At 43.0% G+C, this 21,425-nt stretch overlaps 1 protein-coding gene across 6 annotated transcripts in view; it reads left to right on the forward strand.

The window, feature by feature from the left end:
- chchd3a (coiled-coil-helix-coiled-coil-helix domain containing 3a) overlaps positions 1-21,425 on the forward strand; it is a 65,211-nt gene that overhangs the window by 38,327 nt on the left and 5,459 nt on the right. For all 6 annotated transcript variants that reach the window (XM_085769920.1, XM_085769922.1, XM_085769923.1 and 3 more), the window contains 2 exons: positions 1,123-1,206; positions 9,927-9,997. In XM_085769920.1, the coding sequence (XP_085626046.1) occupies positions 1,123-1,206; positions 9,927-9,997 (155 nt within the window). The remainder of the gene's footprint in view (positions 1-1,122; positions 1,207-9,926; positions 9,998-21,425) is intronic.

Below are 21,425 nucleotides of genomic sequence, written 5' to 3' on the forward strand. Positions count from 1 at the left end.
AGATGAGCTGGCGACTTCAGCTTCTTTCTGAAGACTTATTAACAGAACAATAACACAAAATGTTCCTGGTTGGGTGCTGAGGTTCACTGCGGCTTCGCATAACACCACTCAGTCTCTTGTTTAAACGTTTTCCATCTCCTTTTTATTGTACACACTGCTTATATTCTCCTGTCAAAAGCAGCTCTTCTGCTAGATACAGTATATGTCAACCACATGTGATGTAAAGAAAACTTCTTCAAGCCAGTAAATGTCTCTTCAATTTAACATTAGATCAGTGAGTAAATGTTCAATGTCAACGACTGAACTCCAGTACTACTATTTTTTAAACCCTGTTTTATTATCAGTAGGCATCATTTCATTATAACAAGTAATTGGTGATAGGTTATTTCACAATGAAGAATAAGCAGTCTTGAAAACCGGTCAGTAGTCTGTACAGAAAGTGAAACTTTTAACACTATTATTGAAATTTCCATGCGTAATTTCATTTGGATTTGCCTCACTGACCGTCTATTGAGGTGTAAAGGTGTTTTTTCCCCCTTCTCTCTGGAAGCAGATACATCCAGGTCTTATCTGTCCTGTATATCACCCAGAGAGTCAGCCGTACATCTAGTGAAGGTCATAGTAGAGTGGAGGACGGTGGAGATAGGTAGGCTGGCTAAATATATATGCCAGGCCGCGGTGCTAGTTCGCAGCTGAGAACTGATGTTATCCTCTTGGCCTGATAGCGGTTTGGCCCGAAGATTGAACACAAGAGGACAAAGAAGCTCACACCGTAGCTGCCAAGACACGATCAGTCTCACACACACACACACAGGTGCATATGAGCACGGTCCAATACATGCAGACCCTCTCTGGGTGCATGTACATGCTTGCACATTCACACAGTGTATCACAGTTTGGTGAGCCAACAAATAAAAGCCCTCTATCTTTGTAGCGTTGTAATGTGGCTCAGCTTTATACACACTTATTTGAGTCTCCATTGTCGGCCTCTCTGTTGCGTATCTATACTTGTGTACGAGTGTATTTTTTGATTGGTTTGTTCAAATTGGCAACGCTCCGCTGGGCACGTAAGTAATGGTTTTTCTTCTCTCTTGTGTGCATGTGTGTGTTTTGTGTGTTTAGGCCAAGCAGCTGGAGGCCAGAGAAGCAGACTTACAGAAGCAGGATGCTTTCTACAGAGAGCAGGTGGCCCGGCTGGAGGAGAGGGTGAGAAAATGTTCACACCACACATCAAACGGACACAGGTGACATAAATATATGACCCAACACACAACCAGGCTCTACCGGTCAAAAATCAAAATCAAAAACCCAAGTGACGATATGCGATTTATCTTACAATAACGATTTGTTTTCATAGCATCACTTTTAATCGATACGGCTTTGAGCTCCCTTCATTTAGCTTAATTGAGAAACAAACTGAACTGATTTTTTGAGACTCCTCTCAGATATCTTGAGAGATAAATCAGAAATCTATACCACATGACAGGCTGGTGAGCTTAGCTTTGGTAGGGATGCAGATACAAGTTAGCATACCTTTTATTTCTATAAGTTATAATCACACAGTATGCACAAACCCAAGAGCAGAAGACCTAGAAGTAATTCAGCCTTTATATTCATCCCACTGCTTCACTCTCATCGCTGTCATCCCTCAATATCAACTCTACATTTTCCTCAGTGTGCACACTCGCTCTCTCTCTCTCTGCTCCTCTTTGTTCCTTTTTTTCCTTTTAATTTTCACCTTTAAATTCTTCCACGTAGAGGATAAGGGGTTAAATCTCATTCATCTCTGTGTGTGTCCTCCTGTCCCTGAAAATGACACTACCATGATGTTCATTGTCAAACCAGTGTCCTGTGGAGGAGGGACCAGGGTCAGCTGCCGTGCCTCACCCCCTTCAAATGGCAGCTCCATGCTGGTCCCAGTGCGAGATGCCTGCAAGGCAGGAGACCAGGGTCAAACGCCCCGTTTTAAGTGTGTTAAAAAGGACGCCCTCATGCTGCTCTCAAATCATAAGTGTGTCTTAGGACTGGTGCCGTGCCCTTATTTAATGTGCTTGAAATGACACCTTCATGCTGGGAAGGAGTTTTCTCCCCTTTGGAGGGTGCAAAAAGTCAAATGGCCTTTATAGTGGAAGCCAAAATCGAAATTTCACACCGTTGTGGGGTCAGATTTTCATTGTGGAAGATGGAGGCACTCACTCCACATATTTTTTATTCTTAGAAGCTCACAGGAGTACAAGGGTGACAGAAGTATCACATACTCAATGGGTGCTTTGTCCTCTAAAGGACCTCGGTGTGAAATGATTTTGTGTTTATCCATATGGCTCCAATGTGATTTCTGGATGAAAAGATGGTCTCTTATCTTGTGTAAGCTTTCCCATGCATGTGCACACATCATTATTAATGAATTTGCTTTAAATATACTTATCTAGTTCGCCATTTTCTTTGCTGATATAACAAGCGGCACATGTTATGTCTTTGTTTAATATTTCTTGTGTGGTTTTGTTCCTATTATGCGCAAGACATTTCCTCCCGTTGGGTCAATAAAGCTTGCAAAATTTCCTTCCTTCACTGAGGATGAACTCTTAAGCCAGAGCGTGGATATTGAGTGGCAGTGGACTTCTGTCAATAATTGGAAGTGCATTGGTCTGTGCAATTTTGGTTGGGCAGCGGAGAGTGGAGGATTTACTGACAACAGGGGAAGAAGGTGTAAATGAATCGATGGATTTGCGAAGAAAGCAACTATCACTTTCTTTCAAAATTGCTTTAGTAGGCTGATGGCTCGGCAAAAGACCCAACAAAGTTGAAATAGTATGCGATGCAGGTATTTGCCCCCTTGTTGCACTGAAGCTCCAGAGACTCCACCTGCACAGTGTTTCTCTTTGTGCAGCTCTACTGTATCGTACAGTATGGGAGGGATGAGCCCCAACTAACGCCGGCATTATCGACCCAAGGTGCTGGCCATCCATCAGCCATGTTGGCCTCTGGTCAATATTCCTTAGATCAAAGTGTCAACAAATCACCTTCACACCTCAGAGAGACAGAAAGATTGAGATAGACAGAGGAGGGAGAGAGAGAGAGGGAGGGAGGGAGTTGAACAGACAAGAAGGAGAGAGATACTAAGGCGGAGGGAGAAAAAAAACACAAGAAAAACAGCAACAGAAAGAGAAATTATGATAAAGTGACATTTGTGAATGAGTGATACGGGATAAGAGCTAGAAAAAGAAAGAAGGCAGAAGAGCTGTAAGAAGATAAAATGTCAACCGATTGACACAAAGAGCATGGTAAAGAAAAGGTTGAAGGACCGCCACAGTGCCACACTGAATAGTACTTTTCTACTACTCAAGGTGACTGCAAGAAGCCGGGGTTTGTGAAAATGTGTACTACATGGTATGTATTGATTTATGCACAAGAATGAATGCATGAATTAATCACATTTCCAAACCACTGTATCCACAAAATCTGCACACAAGCCACAACATTTCCATTGGTAAACGATTCTATCAGGATTCATGGCCCGCGGAGACAAAACAGCAGCAGAAGTGGCGACCAATGTGTGGCAATATTTGATCCTGTGTGTAACCGAGGATCAATGGTGGGCATATTGCATGTTGCCTGTCTGACTGTGCGGAAAGCGGCTTGGGACTCTATAGGGGGTGCAGTTTGTTTGCACTGTGTTAATAACACTCCTTTTTCTTGCTCAGGCCACAGCGCCCCATTTGGCTCCACACAGTCCCCGTTCTCCTCACCCAGCAGAATAGCAAACAAGATTACTTTTAGCATTGCTCTGATCTCGTGTATTCACCATAACTCCTGCCTGGTTAAAAGCATCAAGAGCAGATGACGGTGTTCAATAGTAGAGACGGCGCAGAGAGCACATTTACAGGAAGATACAAATACAAACAATAATGACCGTAGAGGCTGCACACAGCCAGGTAGGTATGAATAGAGGTATAAAACAAACAATACCCATAGCCAGCTCAAATTGCTACTATATAGTGAATATAAAGAGCTTTTGGTCCTGTGCTCCGGCTATACAATCAGTCCGATGCTGGGACAACTGCTGTTTGGTTAATTTATGGTTTTCTACTCCAAACAAAGGTGGCTCGTGTGCATCTATTGATAGAGACGGTGTAATCACGGTGCAGACAGTCTGCTCAGATTCGATAAGAACAAATAGCTCTCAAGTTCCAGATTCTCAGATGTGAGGATTTGCTTGCTTTTATTGGTTTAGATCGATGTAAATTGAATATCATGGGGATGTAGACTGTCGGTTGGACTAAACAAGGCGTTTGAAGTCGGTGCAGTGGGATCTGATCGGTTGTCACGGGCATTCGTTTGCCTATCTACTGACACAGACAAATTGAATAAGCAAGTGGCAGGAAGATAATTAGGATTGATCAATAATGAAAATTGTTAGTTGTGGCGTTGTTATGTTGATGCTTTTCCATGCATGTTCCGTGTCTGGCATGTGTGAATTCAAGAAGATGATTTGATATTGTAGAGGATATATACAGTATATATAAGTTGTCTAATTTCTCATGAGAGTGATGGTGTGTGAAGAGAAGCAGCTCTTGTTGTGGCGTGATGCACTGTGGAGTTGAAGTAAGGTGTGGCTTTGTAACAAACTTCAGGACATGTGATGACATTGTTGACCATTAACAAGCGATGGTTTATCGGTGGGTCGCGTTGGAAGCTGCGGTTCCACTCACCGGTCTGCAAACACCGTGGCAGTCGCACCTCAGAGCTGTGCTGCCTTTTTTTTTTTTTCTTCCTTGGCTGCATTTTTCCAAGTGAGAAGGCACCAAATTTGATTTCAGTCGGAGTGTACGGCCAGCTTAATATTATCTACCATGCCCTCCCTCCCTCCATCTGCCCCTGCGTTCCTCCCCCTTTACTTCAGGATTCCCCTCAGCATCTCGCTCCCCATGCACCAGAAAGAGGCAGAGGGAACCGAAAGAGGGCGAAAGAGAGAGAGAGGGAGAGGGGGAGAGAATATAAGTCTGATATATATTACACGTCTGTTCCAATCCAACATGGCCATTCATCAGAGGGGCTTCCAGTGACAGGCCATCACCAGGCTCCCAGACAGCTCAGCCTGCTGCCTCTGCTGCTGCCGCTCATTGGGGCCACAGCTACCAAATAGCCCCTGAAAACAATATCTATATATTTATTACATTTTCACTCAATACCTGCCCCGCTGTAAAACAATCTCATATTTAACAATCAAGTTGCCCATGATTTTTTTTTCGACCATGTCTCTTTCCAAAACCCCTCCACCCCGCCCCACCCCCCTCCACTCCCTGCCACATCTGTCTCTATATCGCCCCTTTTTCAGCTTTTCTTTTTCAAGTGTTGTTTTTTTTTTCTCCCTGCCTCAATTTCATTTTTCTTTTCTTTTTTTTTTTGAAGGGATTTTTCTTCCTTTTTTTTCTATCTTTCTTTTCGCCTTGTATATCGATGAAATTGGATTTTTCTGCTCTCCCATGGAGGACAATCACGGCAGCAATTGCCATCTCATAGCAAAGTTCCACAGCACTGTGAAAGGAAGAAATATGGGGGAAAGAGCATTAAAAAAACAGTAATGGCTTCTATCTCTATCTCTGTCTCTGCCTCTGACTTGCTATCTTCATCTATCTCCCTGTCTGTCTTTTCAGTATCCCTCTTATTTATCTTCTTGCCCTCTCTCTCTTTCTCTGGAGACTGGAGCTACTATTTTGAGTGCGTTTTTGCTTGTTAGCCTATGTGATAAAATTAAAATTTAAGAAACGAGAACAGGTGTTTCTTGCTCGTCCGGTTGCTGCACCATAGCAGTAAAGACCCTTAAGAATTTCTGTTTCACCATGAAGCAATCAATGTAGTCTCTCTGGGTTCTGCTGGGTGCATAACCGGAGACACGGTAATCCAAAGTGAAGACATGACATTGTGCTGCAGTGCTGAATTATTGTGTCTCAGACTGTTTGCTGTTACAGCCGCATGATGGGATTCACAGGGATTTAAGGGGAAGTGTTTTCAAGGAATGGTGATTTCACAACAACAGTGCAGCACGTTCATTTATGTAAAAAATAAATAAAGATTTCTGTCGAAGTAACGCTCCACAGGCTAAAAAAATGAATGTTCAGACACAACTTTATGTTCACTTGTGGGACTCAGCTTTTTTTCCCAAACTAAGTCAGATGTTGATTCAACAATGATCATTATAGGGTCACATTATATAAAAATCTTTTTCCTCATGAATGACAATGAGGGTAGATACATTTCACTCACTAAGAGAAGCCTATCTTAAGTTTTGATGTGCAGAATTACTAAAAGCAAAGTAATTTAAGAACCAAATTGCTTTTGTGAGCAGAAATAATAGTTTGACATTTTAGGAAGTAGGCTATACAACAACTTTCATGTTTGTGTGCTAAATGTATGGCTAAAGCCAGCAGCTAGTTAGCATAGCCCAAGGACTGGAAAAAGAAGGATTTGACTAGCTTGGCTCTTTAAAAAAAAAAAAAAAAAAGACTACGTACACAGTCTTTTTTTTGTATACATACAACCATCATGTTGGTATGCTAAATATAAGGCAAAAGTCAGCAACTAATTAACGTAGTTCAGCACAGAGACGAGAAACGGAGAGAAACTGCTAACTCGGCTCTTTGTGCTTTTCAGTCAGTTAAATGTGACCTTGCATGTTATTTTTTGCACGGATTCAACTAACAACTTTTAATGTGTGAATCTCTGACCTTCTTAAGATTGCCTTTTTTTTCGCCCCAAACAGCCACTGTAGCAACTGTACAGCTGTACACACTGAGCATGGGAGCGTGTCTGTGTTTTAACTGTGTTGTATTGGTGCGTCTCCATCCGGGGAAGTTGTCACGCCCCTTCAGACAAAGCTTGAAATGCTTAGTCAATTCTGTGTGGGCATGATAGGCTCAATAAAAATTACCCACCTCTTTGGTCTCCTTATGAGCAAGTTGCCCTGAGTCTCATTGCAGATGCCTCATTTTCTCTAGCTCTGCAGAACAGCAATGTTAGCCGTGGTGGGGTGTCTCCCTATTTCGGCCCTCCTGCTCAGCAGCAGATAAGAGAAAGGAGCCATCAGAACGAGGAGTTATTTGTTTTATTCATTAAAAATTGGAGGCTTTTTCCTCTAAATTGAGCTGGAGCCTGCATTTGGGTGCAGCGTCTATCTTCTCCATATCGCTGCGGTGCATTAGCAGTAATGACTTAATTTGTCTGTGACACCCCCAACCAGCATTTTGTTTGGCTTCAGATGAGCTAAAAACCTAGAGGAAAGCAAATAGAGTAAATAGGATGAGAATAAACAGACACAGTTTTATTCAAGAGATGGTAAATACTTGATTGCACATGGGGATATACACAGCACCAGGTCTCTGTAGCTTCACAGTTGTTTACCCATTGACAAAGAATTGCTCGACTGATAAAAAAAAACATCTTTCTCTGAGACTTACATCAAGGTTATGTTTTGCAGCTTCTAAAAAATCTTTTATTTTGGCCAAGGGAGGAATGTTTTCAACCAAACCAAGCGTGGTCTCTCTTCTCAGGGCTAATAAAAGGTCAGAGCGACTCTCAAAATCAGTCGGGGCACAGCAGGAAATCACAATTTGAGACCACTCAGTAATCACTCAAATTACACTATTCTCTGTCTGGTGGTGAACTTCTTATTTTTTTTCTTCCTTTTTTGTGTGGCACTGTTTATATGAAGATATCCAGCCACCGTGGTCTGTGTGTGTAGAGCCTTTTTTGGCAGAACCATCCACACATGCTGAGGATGTTAGTACCTTGCGGTGTAGGTGTGTGCGCAAATGGAGATGCATTGTTTGTGTGTGTGTGTGTGTGTGTGTGTGGGTGTGTACGTGTGTTGTAAGTGGTCCTGCAATCATTGTCACACATGGCCTTTTGTCCTCCCAGGTGGATTAGTGCGCTGATTAGTGCCAGCTCTGCCATTTAGGCAGGTATTATTACCTAATACTTAGTATTCCAGACAGAGACCTAAATCCAGCCCTCTCTGTCTCCCACTTTCTCTTCCAATGGCTCAATCTCAGCACTCAGGAGAAGTCTTATTCTTGCCTTTTTAGCAGCTCCCAAAATCTCTTTTTAGTCTTTTTGTTATCTGTGAATAAGCTTCTCTTTTAAATCCGTTTCCTTAGCTCTGACAGTTTCTTTGTCTACATGGAAAAACCACTTGATTCAAGGCCAAGAGGGCACAGATACAGCATGAGCTTACAAGTTAAATCTTAAACTAAGGGAATGCTCTTTCACTGTTTTGTTTTTCTTTACGCACAAACTAATATCTGCCTTCGGGATGGCCGCAGTGAGTCTGCAAAGTATTACATTTCGTTGCCTTATACGTTTCATGCAGGATGTTTTTTTTTTTCGTCTCACCGGATGTTTCGCAAGGTCTGCTCTCTCCTTGACGATGTTTATTCAATATTCAAAATCAACAAAGTCATAGAAAATGAAAGGAGGACACTTACTCATGGGACTTTGCATGAATAATCATTAAGTCCATTACATCTGACACATTTGCTCATTTTATAAAAGCATACAAAATGTATCTAAAAGTGTCAAAATAAATATACCCAATTATATGAGGTAACTGCACATCCAAAAATGTGATCTTCTAATGTTATGGAGAATAATTTTATGCGGGTGTCAAAAAAGACATTTTTTAATTAAGTCTATAAATGCAGAATGTGAAAAAGCTAGGCTTTGAATCCAGTAGCTCCTCTGCGGTGACTGTCCGTCCAAATGAAGAGGAGTCGAATCTGTATCAGACCTTTTGTCAGCGTTGTCATGTCCCATCTTCTTTCAGCTCTACAACACATCACTATTGATCTTTTCAGCAGCGCAGTTCATTCCTATTGATCTTTTCTGAACTATGATGAATGCCTTCCCTGCAAGGAGGTTAACTTCGGGCAGACAGGACCAAGAGGCTGGGATTTATCATATTTCTAATGTAGCTATAATTCATGTAAAATCATTGAAGCTTTTGGTTTCCAGTAGATAAGATATGCTGTGCATTGCATTACACAGTCTTGAGTTGATTGTGGCTCTTAACAACCCAACTGGGAATGATATAAAACTTCCAATTTGACTGATGCCGCAGAAATACAATCATATTTAGGGAATTATTGTATTCTATGTGCAAGTATGGGCGCTAGTAATGTCTTCTTAATATGAAGACACAGGCAGCAGAAGACATGGATCAAACGTCACACGACTCCATCAAGCCATCCATCACACTTTACTAGCTCTCACCATTCGATCATAAATGTACATAACAGCCACCGAGGGCAGACAAAACAGATCTTCCTAGAGTAGTATAAATGGTGTAGGAGCCGGGTTATATGGTTGTGTTTGAGGAGGTAATTCAGGTTGAGTGGTGCCGCCATGGGTTCATTTGCTATGGGTCACCAGGGGATTATGACCGGTGGTCTGCACGGTGTTGACTAGCGACCCTCTGACCTTACAGGATTGCTGCCTGTTATTACGGCAGTCTTTTTGTGAAAGGATAAGCACAAACGCACACAAAAATACCTGTAATTCACGCACTCACACAAAGGGGAAAGCATGTAGTGTGCGCACACAACATAATATAAAAATAGAAAAATCCTACTGAGCCTTATTACAGTGCAGACTTCATTTTGTGGACCATAAACCCAGCTGGTAATAGACTTCTTCCCCTAATTTCCCTCTCAGTCAGGTTTTAATGAAGTTTGAGTGACGGCAGATGAGGCAGAGCTGTGGAGGTGGAACTATATCATGAGAAATGTTTTTTTTTTCTTCTGGACTAAATGGCTCCAACTGGAGAGGAGGGACAATGTGAATAAATTGGATGGACTTTATATAAATAAAGAGATCACAATCACATTTTCATTTATTTCTTTCACTCACTGCTCTCTCTGTCTGTCTCTTTGCAGAGTGCTCAGTTCTACAAGGTCACCACAGACAACTACCATAAAGCTGCAGACCAAGTGAACGCCAAGTTCAAGTAAGTGTGATTTTTTGATCTAAAGCATATCAAAGGCTTTAGATTGTCTATCAGGATGTTATACTCTGTTTCTTTGTGTTACCTTAGTAAATATGATTTTCCCTGTTGCTCTCATGCAGCAAACCTCTTTTTCTTGTCACGATCAAGATCTCGGATCATGATAATCTTCATGTGCACCGACTGTCACATGAAGAAAAATTACGCTTTCACAAAAGATTAGAGGTCCATGTTGACCGACCAGTGAATTCACTATTGAATTATCCTAGCCACATTCTAACCTACGTCTTTCAATCAGAACCACATTAGCCCGGCCCATTAGCTGATGTTGATGATGCGGTTCACTGATAAACCTGATTGCATTTGGACGATAGCTGACAGGGCTTTTCTTGTCTCTCTTTTAATATTCTGGTGTAAGGAGAATAACATTTATTGTATAGAACTTTATCTTCTACCATACTTGGGTCAAGACAAGACTATCAAATAATTTGCAGCGTTGCAGTGTTGTAACATAGCTAACGTTTACCATATTTAGAGATAAAAGATAACCTCTGTGAAGCAGGCAAGATTTTAACATTGGTTTTCAATTGCTGTAGACAGTGTTTTGTTTTTGTTTTATATCTTGAGTAACACCAATCTGAATTGAAAAGAATGATTACTTCATTGAGGCTGTTAGCACAGGCGGTAATATTAAAGCGGTCATGGATGTAGCACATATCCGACACATAGATGTAACTCAAGACAATCCTGAATCCCTCCCCATCCGTGTTCCATCTGTCTTCTTAATAAGAGGCCATTAGGCTCCATAGTAATGTAGGGAAAGTGGATGAGGAGCCCGCAGGAGGTGGGGCAAGAATGGGCCTTGGCTCTGAGCTCTCCTCCAGGGAGGCTAGGCTAATTGTGTTAGCTTGTCATTAGCCAGCGCTAACACTGGGATCATTGTCTCCCTCAGAAATGCTGGAAAGTGATTAGCCCAGTCCACCGGGGGTTTAGCGCTAGACTGGTGGAAGCCGGAGCTGAGACTTTCCAAATTACATTAAAGAAAAAAAAAAAAAAAGGAATAACATTAGTGCCAAATGACAGCGCTAACCGCGGGCGAACGTTGAGCTAGCGCGCGGGTAGTCATGTGACGCGGGCATTTGCACGGAGAGCAGTGATTGGAGGATTGGATTATAGGAGGTGCATTAGCAGGGCTGTGACTGGATTACAATGGAGGAAAGGTAGAGGAAGGGGGGATCTATCTGTGCGTGTGTGCTAATGAAATGGCGGGAAGGTCTGGTCTTACAAGACAGGGGCAGGGATGCATTGAGGGGATCAGAGCACGGGGCTAATTGGATTTAACAGGGCGTGTTTGGCCCATCTTTGTTTATGTGTGCGAGTTCATGCGTGATGGTGTTTGTATGCTCTCCTATCTTGAACATCTTTTGCGAACATAATATGTGTGCCTTCGCTCAAAGCGCTCTCTCATGGCAGAGGCCTCTGTAGAATAATGGGAGGAAATATATTTTAGTCTCACACGCAGGCGTTTGATTTCCTCAAAGTTAAAAATGTCCTCCAGAGATTAAAAAAAAAGAAAAGAATAGAACGAAAAGCCGGGGTCGTATCCACACTTGATAGAATTAACATTTGATATGTTAATGTGAGGATGTTATAAAGTGTGGGAGATGACATCTTTCTTATCAGAATGTCTTCATTTCCCCACTCTGGTTCATGTCAGCTGTAACGAGAGTGATAGCGCTCCAGGGATTGATTAGTGTTGGAGCTGATATTAGTGCATGTGGTTTATTGTGGCAAAGGAGAAGATGTATGGGACCAGTAGGAGTTTGACTGTCAGGGGTAATAAGATCAGTATATGTGCTTTTGGAAGATTTAATTGGGACTTTTGGTTGGTGCATGTGATATTAGATCAGCAGGGAATTTATTGGATATCTGTAGGATGAAGCTGTTATTACTTTGTGACACTGGGATCCGGACAAGATGGAAAAATATATAAAGTCTCGAGGGTGGAGGGGGATTCAGGGGGAGTGTACGTATGTGCTACAGCTATATGAAGCATAGTAACTGGTGTGGTAAAAGTGATCGGGTCAGGATGCTGAAATGATGATGATGATGATGTAATAGTGTTAGTCATGCAGTCTATGGATCAGTTTCAGCTGGTAGACAGTGAGCTTGTTCCATTCACAGAGCAGCAGCAGCAGCAGCAGCAGTGGTGGTGGTGGAGTGTGGTCACTTTCCCCAGTGATGTTGAAAGAAATAAATTAAAGGGAAAGAGGCAGGTACTCAAGAGAGGGAGCAGTGTGCACGTGTGTCTTTGAGCAATATGAGGTGTGTGTGTGTGTGTGTGTGTGTGTTGTTTTGCGTAGGTGTGCTGTACAGCTGTTCCCTGCCGTTCTCTTGCTGTATTCCCACCAGAGCTCTCTGAGAGTGATGGAGCTCTCCCAACTGGAACAGTACTGCATCACCGTGACCTCATTACATCCACACACATACAATCATACATTCTCACATTCACAAAATACACACACAGACACACACACACATTGATAATATAAGTGATCGGGCGTGAGAAAGCTGTGAGAAATCTGTAAGGGAATACGGATGCACTTTCTCACAGCTATAATTGGACACAAATAAAAAATGCATAAGGAATTTCTACATCATGATATGTGCACACAACAATGTTGTCTGAAGTGAGTGTGAACAAACTCGGCTAAAACTCTTAATAGGTTCCTCAAGTGTCTAAAATTGTTCAATTACAAACAACAGGGGATCAACACGCTCTAAAAGACCTCGACAAAAGACATTTCTCGCACAGGTTTTCTCGTAAATATACACAACATGTAACAGATAATGCAATAACACAGTATGTTAGACACACAAACACACACATACTGTAAGACCAAAGCTTTTCCCCGTGACACAGACTGTAGATAAGAGTTCCCAGTTGTCTGTGGAGAGCAGACTATCTCTCCCCGCACCTGATTTATATGCTGCCGCGTTCACCACTTGTTGTTTATCCAAGTCTGATGCATTATCACACTGTCCACCTCTGAATGCGTGACCTTTACTGCACTACATGTATGTATGCATGCCTGGCTGTGAGTGTTTTTTTTTTTTTGTATGTGAGGATGAATGCATTTGAGCGTGCTCACGTAGACGAGAGTGTGTGCACAGCGTGGATAACCGCATCGGAGTGTGTGAGCGTGTGTGTGTGTGTAGGCGTTCCGACAGGCTGCAGTGACCCAACGGGGCTTTAGTTTGAAATGCGAGCTGACAGGCCGGGAGGAAAATGATAGATGTGAGATTATGCGAAAAGATGGAACGGGGAATGAAAGATCGGTGGCGTAGTCCTAAGCCCTCCTGTCACTGCTAACCTTTGCTGGGGTTTTTTCTTTTTTTGAGGAGGGGGGCTTCTTTCTCCAAGCCGGTCACTCCGTGTTTGTCCAGGGTCCCTGAAGAATTGAGACGGGGACTGGGACGTCACATAGTGGCGAATTTGTGTCCCTGACAAGCCTGTGTAATAGTGAGGGATGGAGACCATCATCTGTAGTGTCTGTGTCCCCTCCCCACCCCCCCTCTGAACTCTGAAAACTTGGACTCCTGCAGGTTTGCTGCCTTGATGGTGACATTTGTCATGAGATCAGAAAAAGCAGTGTGTCTGCGTGTGCGTCTATAAGCTTCTCCCCTCCTATACAGTCAGCCACACAGAATAAAATCTCTTCTTGTCTGTCACTTCGCTGTCAGTCCTCTCTTCCCTCAGGCTACACATCCACTCCCTTTGTCTGTTTTTTTTTATTTTATTATTTTTTTAGCTCTTTTGAATAAATCTTTTTTTAATTTAATCCAGTTGACAATAACAACAGTCACTGTCCTCGCTCCGTCTCTCCGCACGCCCACATAAAGGTGGATTGAGGAGGCGTGGAGCGAAACTTGTTGAATGTAAAACGGCTCATTGTTTTTTTTTTCTGTGTGTGTATGTGTGAGTTTTTTCCTCTTTTTTTTCTTACTTGCCTTAGCGAGAGGAGACCACACCTGAGAGTCTGTCTTCTCCTCCGTACCATGTGGGAGACAGCAGAGCCCACACATGCCTCGTTCAGCCCCTTAGAACCACAAACAATTCAGAAATAAACAACTTCAGCAACCCTTCATCTGCTGGGTTTATTTCTTTATTTTCCGCATTAATACATCGTGCGGTATCACCAGCAAACTCCTTATTATGAAGTTGCTGCTTGTTAAAAGTTTTTTCCCTGTAGCACTTTTTTTTTTTTTTTTTCAAAAACATTGTCAAGTTAATTGTGATGCTGTGTAACAGTAAACAAAGACCGGTCAGGTTTGTTGCCAACAGTATCACTTAACTTCCAGACCTCATTTCCTCAATTTCTTAATTTCCCACAAACCATTGCCTCTTGTCATAAGGTTTGTGGACACAATTGGGCAATCCCATGCAACCTAATGCAATCAAACACAATAGCCCTGCAACAAAAGCATTGCAGGACTATTGCGTTGTGCATTTGTCATATCTTTCATGTTAGTGGGGAGGATAAATGGACTGGAGTGAATCCAGCAGGTTTCCTGCAAAAAAAAATCCACCCTGCTGCTACAAGATGTAAATAAGGTATAGAGGCAGGTAGAGGCTCTCCACTTTCCTGGCACTGCTCCTGGTTCCTGAAAGGAATAATACGGATGTCCCTAAATTAATTAAGTAATGATTTATTGATGTTTAATTCTGCCAGGCAGCACTTTTAATTACTAAAATAACAGAAATTAATTTAGTAGGTGAGTTCCTGCCAAGCGCTTAAGTTTGGGTTTTTTTTTTGTTCTGTGAAGTTGTCAGTGAGGTACTGTAGGACAGACTGAGCAGCGCTTTGACCCCTAGTAGCTAGGCAACCAGGGCGCAGGGACGAGATGGTGGTCAGCTGAAGAGATAGAAGTCAATAACGGCTTTAAAAGCGCTTCTTTTCGGCCTTAAGAGCTCGGCGGTGGCGGCGGTAAAAGGCACACACAATCCAAGAGACCTGCGTGGGCGTATACGCGGACACAATGCGCACACACGCACACCTTTTAGTGGATGAATTAGTGACTCTGTGAAACCCACTCAGCTTTTATTGCCTGTCTGCGTGATGCGGGATGCTTCGTATAGGGGAACATGAGAGTGGTATGAGTGATGGAAGGGAAAATCACTGACATGTAGCAGTTTGCAGAGCTGCACAGGATGCGTACGGTGTATTTACCCTTCACAGAGAACTGCCACTCACTGTTTTGGATGAACCATGTAATGCTAAGGTATCTCTGTCGCTGTCTGAGGTCAAAAAGGTCAGAAATGACACGTCCTCCCTTTCATTCTCCTCTCGCTCACTCGTCCTCTTCTGTCTCCATCACGGCTCACTTAGGACCAGTGTCTTTACTCACTCCGTCTTTGTTATCATCTGCATTTGCTTCCCTCACTCACTCATACGCTCTCTCTCCGTTCTTTGACGGTCCTTTGTCTGTCACACTTTTCTTGATTTTTGTCTCTTTCTGCGTCCCTTCCTCCCTCTCTCTCTCTCTCTCTCTCTCTTTTCCATCTCTTATCCATGCTGATGGATTTCACCGCAGGAGGGAGGGAGGGTCACCTAGGTCTGCTTTTAAAAAGCAGCGTGAGCAGAATGTGTGTCATTTTTCTCCTTAACTGGATCATTTGTATTTATTTACCCCCCTCAGTACTGACGCTTGCCTTAACTAGAGAGAACACGAGGGCTTTTTAAGGGGGAACTGGCACCCCACCCCTTAACCCTATTAACCCCTAAGTGGACCTAAATGATGATAAATAGACAATGTGGTGATTGGGAACTCAATCTGGTGGCAGGCTGGGGTAATCCATACTGCCGATGGAGCTACACTGTGTGTGTGTGTGTCGGGGAGAGATGAGGTAAGGCGATTTCTAGCAACATGTGTGAAACTTGACTAAATCAGACCATGAAATGGCTTCCTTCTCTTTCTGGTCAAGCACTTTGTAATCGTAAACAGAAGTATAGGCACTCTGTTCCTCCTCTACTATAGAATTGCTTTTAAACCCTGAAAAATACTATAAAACACAAAAGCAGCAGCAGCCTATGTGTAAAAGTTGTCTTTTATTACCAAAAACCAAAGCCACAGACAGTTATGTGTGTGAGTTTTAGAGAATCGTAGTGTAACTCAACAGTGTCGGCTTCTGTCCTGCTATGACAACTCTTCATTTTTACGCAGGCATCAATACCCCCCACCCCCACTCCTTATTCTCTGTTCTGTGTTTGTACCTCTGAGACAGAACGGTAAGGTGGAATAAAGGTGCTATCGTAAGGTGTTATAAGAAGTGATACCAAGAGTTATAGCAAAGAAAGACACATTCTGCTCCTTAGCACTTCAACATAACACTGCTCCAAACACACATATGTTGAGTTCACTTGTTATTTTGGGCCCGACTGATTAATCTCAGACATATCGGTTCCCTGTGCAGGCGTAAACTTGAACTGCAAACTGCAAACTGGTTGGTTTTAATTCAGAAATGATTATGTCCTTGCATTAGCTGCCCAGTCGAGAGGAATAATGTTTGTGTTGTGTTGATTCAGTATTTGGTTCTCTCATTTATATAGCATATTCTCATTCACTTCATTTACATTTTCCAAGAGTTTCCTGCAATGCTGCACTGAGGCCAATTTGAATATCAAGTAATTTATTGTTGTACAGTAAAATGTTGAGCCCCCTATACAATACACATTTATCATAAGTTTTTGAAAACCATATTTGAGGGATTGTTGAGGAATACAATCAGTTATTGAATTTTTTTTTACCCCCTGATATTGGTTGTCCGCGTTGGCCCCAGAAATCCCATATCAGTCGGGCTGCAGGTATTTTATGTTCTTGCTTAATCCACTGCTGTTTTTTTTTACTAAAAGCAGCAGGCAGTTCAGCCTCTTTAAAGAGTTGGAATAAAAACATTTCCAACATTGCCCTCCAGTGATTTAACGAATCAATCAATCAATACTTCTTTTTTTAGGGGACAAAAAGAAGCCCTCTTGGCCCCTGTGTTGAATGTCTCTGTGTTTGTGCTTCTCTATCTTTTTTTTTTTTTTTTAACTGAAGTTGTAACGCGTTTCAAATTATGACAGATGAACGTACATGTTTCCAGATGTGTCTCACACTTTGTTGGCCTATTGAAGCATGCTGTATCCATAACAGAGATCTATGAATGTCGTTTTAGTGCACAGCTCTGCGTTGTCGCGGCAGATGGTAGTCATGGTCAATCTGAGCTGGTTTGAAAAATGGACCCACGCCGTTACTCGCACCCTCTCTTGGCATAACGCATGCATACTGTATAAAAACCCCAACATCGATCTCAATACACCTCCTCCTCCATCCCCCTTGCTTGCAGTCAATATGTTCTTTTAAGACTGAAGCCGTGGCCATAAAGCCATCAGAATATGCCCCCCTCTCCCTCCATCCATGGAAATGTGCTGACTTGTGCAGCAGGGGGGCTTGAAAGAAGGGATTGTATTAAATGATATAGGGACACCTTGAGGAGAGAGATGGACAGTGAGAGGAAGTGAGCAGGTAATCTGTTCTGCTTTATTACATGTTAAATGGGACACGCTCACCCTCTCATATCAATTCCTGCCCCTCCCCTCAACCTCCTTTTTCTCTTCTCTCCGTAAGGAAAACTTTACAAAGGAAGTGAGAGGAGAGCTTTAAAGAGTTCCCTCCGACACCTCTCTTCTCCAATATTCTTCACAGGCGCCCCTCGTCTTTTCCACGCTTTCTTTTCTTTCCTCTTGTCTCACAAACACACACACACACACACACTGGCCGTCTCTTTCTCTAAAAAAAAAAAAAGAACACCCCCTTCTCAGTCTATCTGTCGGCTGTTTTCCCCCCTCTCTGTACTCTGTGCTTTATGATTTATGATGTGGAGCTGAGAAACTGTAATGTCGGTATCTAAACCAACCTCCTCCATTTTATTCCTCCCTCAATCAGTGAATCAAGGCAGGAGGGACTTGTGTGTGTATGTGTGTGTGTTAGGTGGGATAAGGTGATGTTATAGAGACCTTTACTGCTACTGATAGCACAAGGCGAGACCCCTATATGACTGTTTAGATTTACTGTCGCTGTGGTACAGCACACACACACATACACACACACACACACACACACCGACACACACTCAGTGCAAATAATAACCTAGAGTATGTGGCTGGATGTCTCTGTTTCAGATTCCCCCTCTCCACATGGTGTTTTATTAAATATCCCATGAACCACTGGGGATTGAGAGAGGGAATAAAGGAGAGAGGAATAAATGGCAGATAGAGATAGTGAGACAGAGGGAGAAGGGAGAAGCGGGACATTTATTGACCATGTCTGCTTCTTATAACCTGTAAAATAAGCTTTTGATTTGTGCGCGTAGACATTTATATTGTAGCATTATAATATTTTTTATCTGTGCGCAAGCCTGTATAGTATGCAGGTAACTGACAATCGAGTGTGTGTGTGTGTGTGTGTGTGTCTGTCTGTCTGGGTTGAGTAATGTGTGTGTAATGGCTGCACGAGTGAAGAGCAGCAGTGTCGCTAAGATCCTAGACGGGGTCATAAGGGGTGAGGAGATAAGAAAAAACCAAAGTGATGCTGTGGTTTTGTTAAATTCTCTAGTTTTATATCATCTTGTGTCACAACTCACGGACATGCATTTGATGAGTCGCTGTAAATAGACATTGCCTCATTAAAAAAAAAGTTTGGAAACCACAGGGCGATACAAAGAGCACTGTGTCTTCTGCTGCTGATAACTCCCCCTAAAGCAACAGAACCTGTTAATAAAAACTCTAATTCTGCACTAGACCCAAACCAAGGCTGGAAAAAATGTCAAAAAGCCTCCGGCTGTCACTCTGTTTTTTATCATTTCCTGTCATTTAAACGGAGTTTTCAAATAAGCTTTGGGAATGTGACACGATGCCCCTGTTTATGAATGCCTCCCCACTCAGGTTACATGGGAACTGGATGATTCATTGTTGTTTTCAAGTACATCTATAATTATACCCTCAGATTCCCACAGTGGGAGCATCATTGAAGTTTACATTGAACTGTTGGATGCGGGGTATTTGATGTAGTTATGTGCTGGTGATAAATGGACATAACCCGAGACTAGTAATAAATGGCTTAGAATCACAAAAGGCTTCTCTCTTAAGGTGGTATTCATAATCTCTGAAATGAGCACATACATTAATGTATTTCATGGCGTTTCATTGTCAAGTGAAACAATGCGAGCTTGTGTAACTCACAACAGGTAAAAATGGAAATCATCTTCATGGATTAAAGCCTTTTCATGATGTGACATGTCTGTCATATTTGCATCTGCTCACCCTGCTGCGTAACGCTACAGAGGGCACCTAATGCAAAACGGAGGAGGAGGGAGGGAGGGAGGAAGAGAGGGAGGGGGTGGAAGTCTCTCCCTACCGGCTCCGTGTGGTTGGCATCATGAACTTAATGTTAATCTTAATGATAGATGATAGAGGATGCAGCGCGCCGCCGCGGAGTGTGTGTGACAATGTTATTGTCTCCATGATTAACTCAGCCGCCGTCTCAGCCCCGTCCTCACAGAGAGCACCAGAGAGCTGGCAAAAAAAAAAAAAAATGGAAACACCACCGTCTAGTTCCTCATCAAGAACTGCTCTTCATTCCCCTCTGCACCCCCCTTCCTCCTCTCTCCCTCCCTTTCTCTGTACTCCTGCCTCTCTCTCTCTCTCTCTCTCAGAGGCCATTACTGGTGATAAACACTGCGGTGTGTATCAGCAGGATGCACCTGGCATTAACGCAAATGCTTAAGAAAGTAATTAGTGGGTGTATGTGGCTGCTCTCGTCCCTGTAGATGCCCATAGGCGGTATAATAAATGAGCGCCGGGATCCATAGGAATAGGATGGCAAGCGATTTCAGCTCGCGCCGCTTGTCATCGTTCAATACCTCCGACGCAGAGCAATGGCCTTGTTATGCCTCCTAGCAAATGACTAGAATCTCCTCTCTCCTCCCCGATGGATCCACAATCGCAGAAGCTTCTCCACAACCCAACAATCCTGACGTCCCAGGCTGCACTCGAGGAGTTGGACCAAACCGGGAATAAAGCAATGTTGACGTTTTGGGGAATATACTAATTAATTTCCTCTCCTGCAGAGAGTGAGACGATCAATACAACTGTCATGTCTGTTCAGTAAGTTTAAGAAAAAAAGTTACAGAGGTTAGTGTAAGGAAAAGTAGATCCAAAATGTCAACTTATTCCTCCAAGTGTCCAAATTGCCTGTTTTTATTCTCTCAAGTAGCTTCCTATTGAATGTTTCTTGGCAACTGAATGATGGAGTGTATTGATTATTCTCACTACAGTTGTGAGTACCTCTCATGTTGCCACAAATTGTCACTGACCTGTACTCACAAGGACTATAGATTTTTTCCGGCCCTCCTCCTCCTCCTCCTTAACAAACATGGCCATACATACACATATGTACACATCCTGGCTGCGCCATCTTCCTGCTGCATTGCACCCTGGCTAATGACCCATGCCACCAATCCCCTGCCTTGTATCCAGCAGGGGGGTAATTCCTCACCCCACGGGGCAAATCAAACATCTGATTGTGACTACAGGGGCTCGGCTTCAGCTTCATATACCCCCGCCCTCCACCCAATATTCCTTTGAGATCTTTCAGAGTTGCTGATGGGCAAAATCCCTTTTCTCTTTCACACCCATGCAAGGCGTGTTTAGTGAGGCAGATGGAGTGTCCTGAGCACTGGTGTGAACAAAACGATGACACCACCATTAGCATAATAGCCCGTGCGCGTGTGCACGCGTGTTGTCATTATGGGGGTTTTTTTATGGGGTGTGCGAAGAGACAGACAAAAGCAGTTAACATCGGGCACCGGCGGTACGTTCCACTGCTTTGATTGGCTGAGGCCTCCAACTCTTGCATCTAACAGGAAGTCCCATTCAAAGGCACTGAAGTTTAGCGTAGCATCCATCATTAGAAGCGCTAGCATCTGGATCACGGCAGCTAGCAGTAACGCTGGAGCAGAACCTCAAGGACAGATTGCAGCGTGCTAAGCTAGTGAAGTGAAGCCAATAACCAGACCATTTGCATTCACAGTCCACAACTTGGATGCAAGAAGATAGAGTTTGACATTTTCAACCAGTCCAAGGTGAGAGCTACCCAGTTTGTAAATGGTTGCCACTTTCAGGGAGCCATTCTGAATCAATGGATGGATTCCTTAGTACCTAGCAGAGTGATCAATACCTCCCCCATGAGGCCTTTTTAGTGGGTTTTTAGTGTTAAGATGGAGGAACAAGGGACTAATTTGCCAGGAAGGTATACTTAGCTTGGCCATCATCTTAACCCCATCATCATTATCATCATCACAACACATAAGCTTGATCACTTTCTCCAG

Source organism: Trachurus japonicus, chromosome 23 (genome assembly GCF_045865225.1).
Source record: "Trachurus japonicus isolate A0001 chromosome 23, Traja_1.0".
Classification (NCBI taxonomy): domain Eukaryota; kingdom Metazoa; phylum Chordata; class Actinopteri; order Carangiformes; family Carangidae; genus Trachurus; species Trachurus japonicus.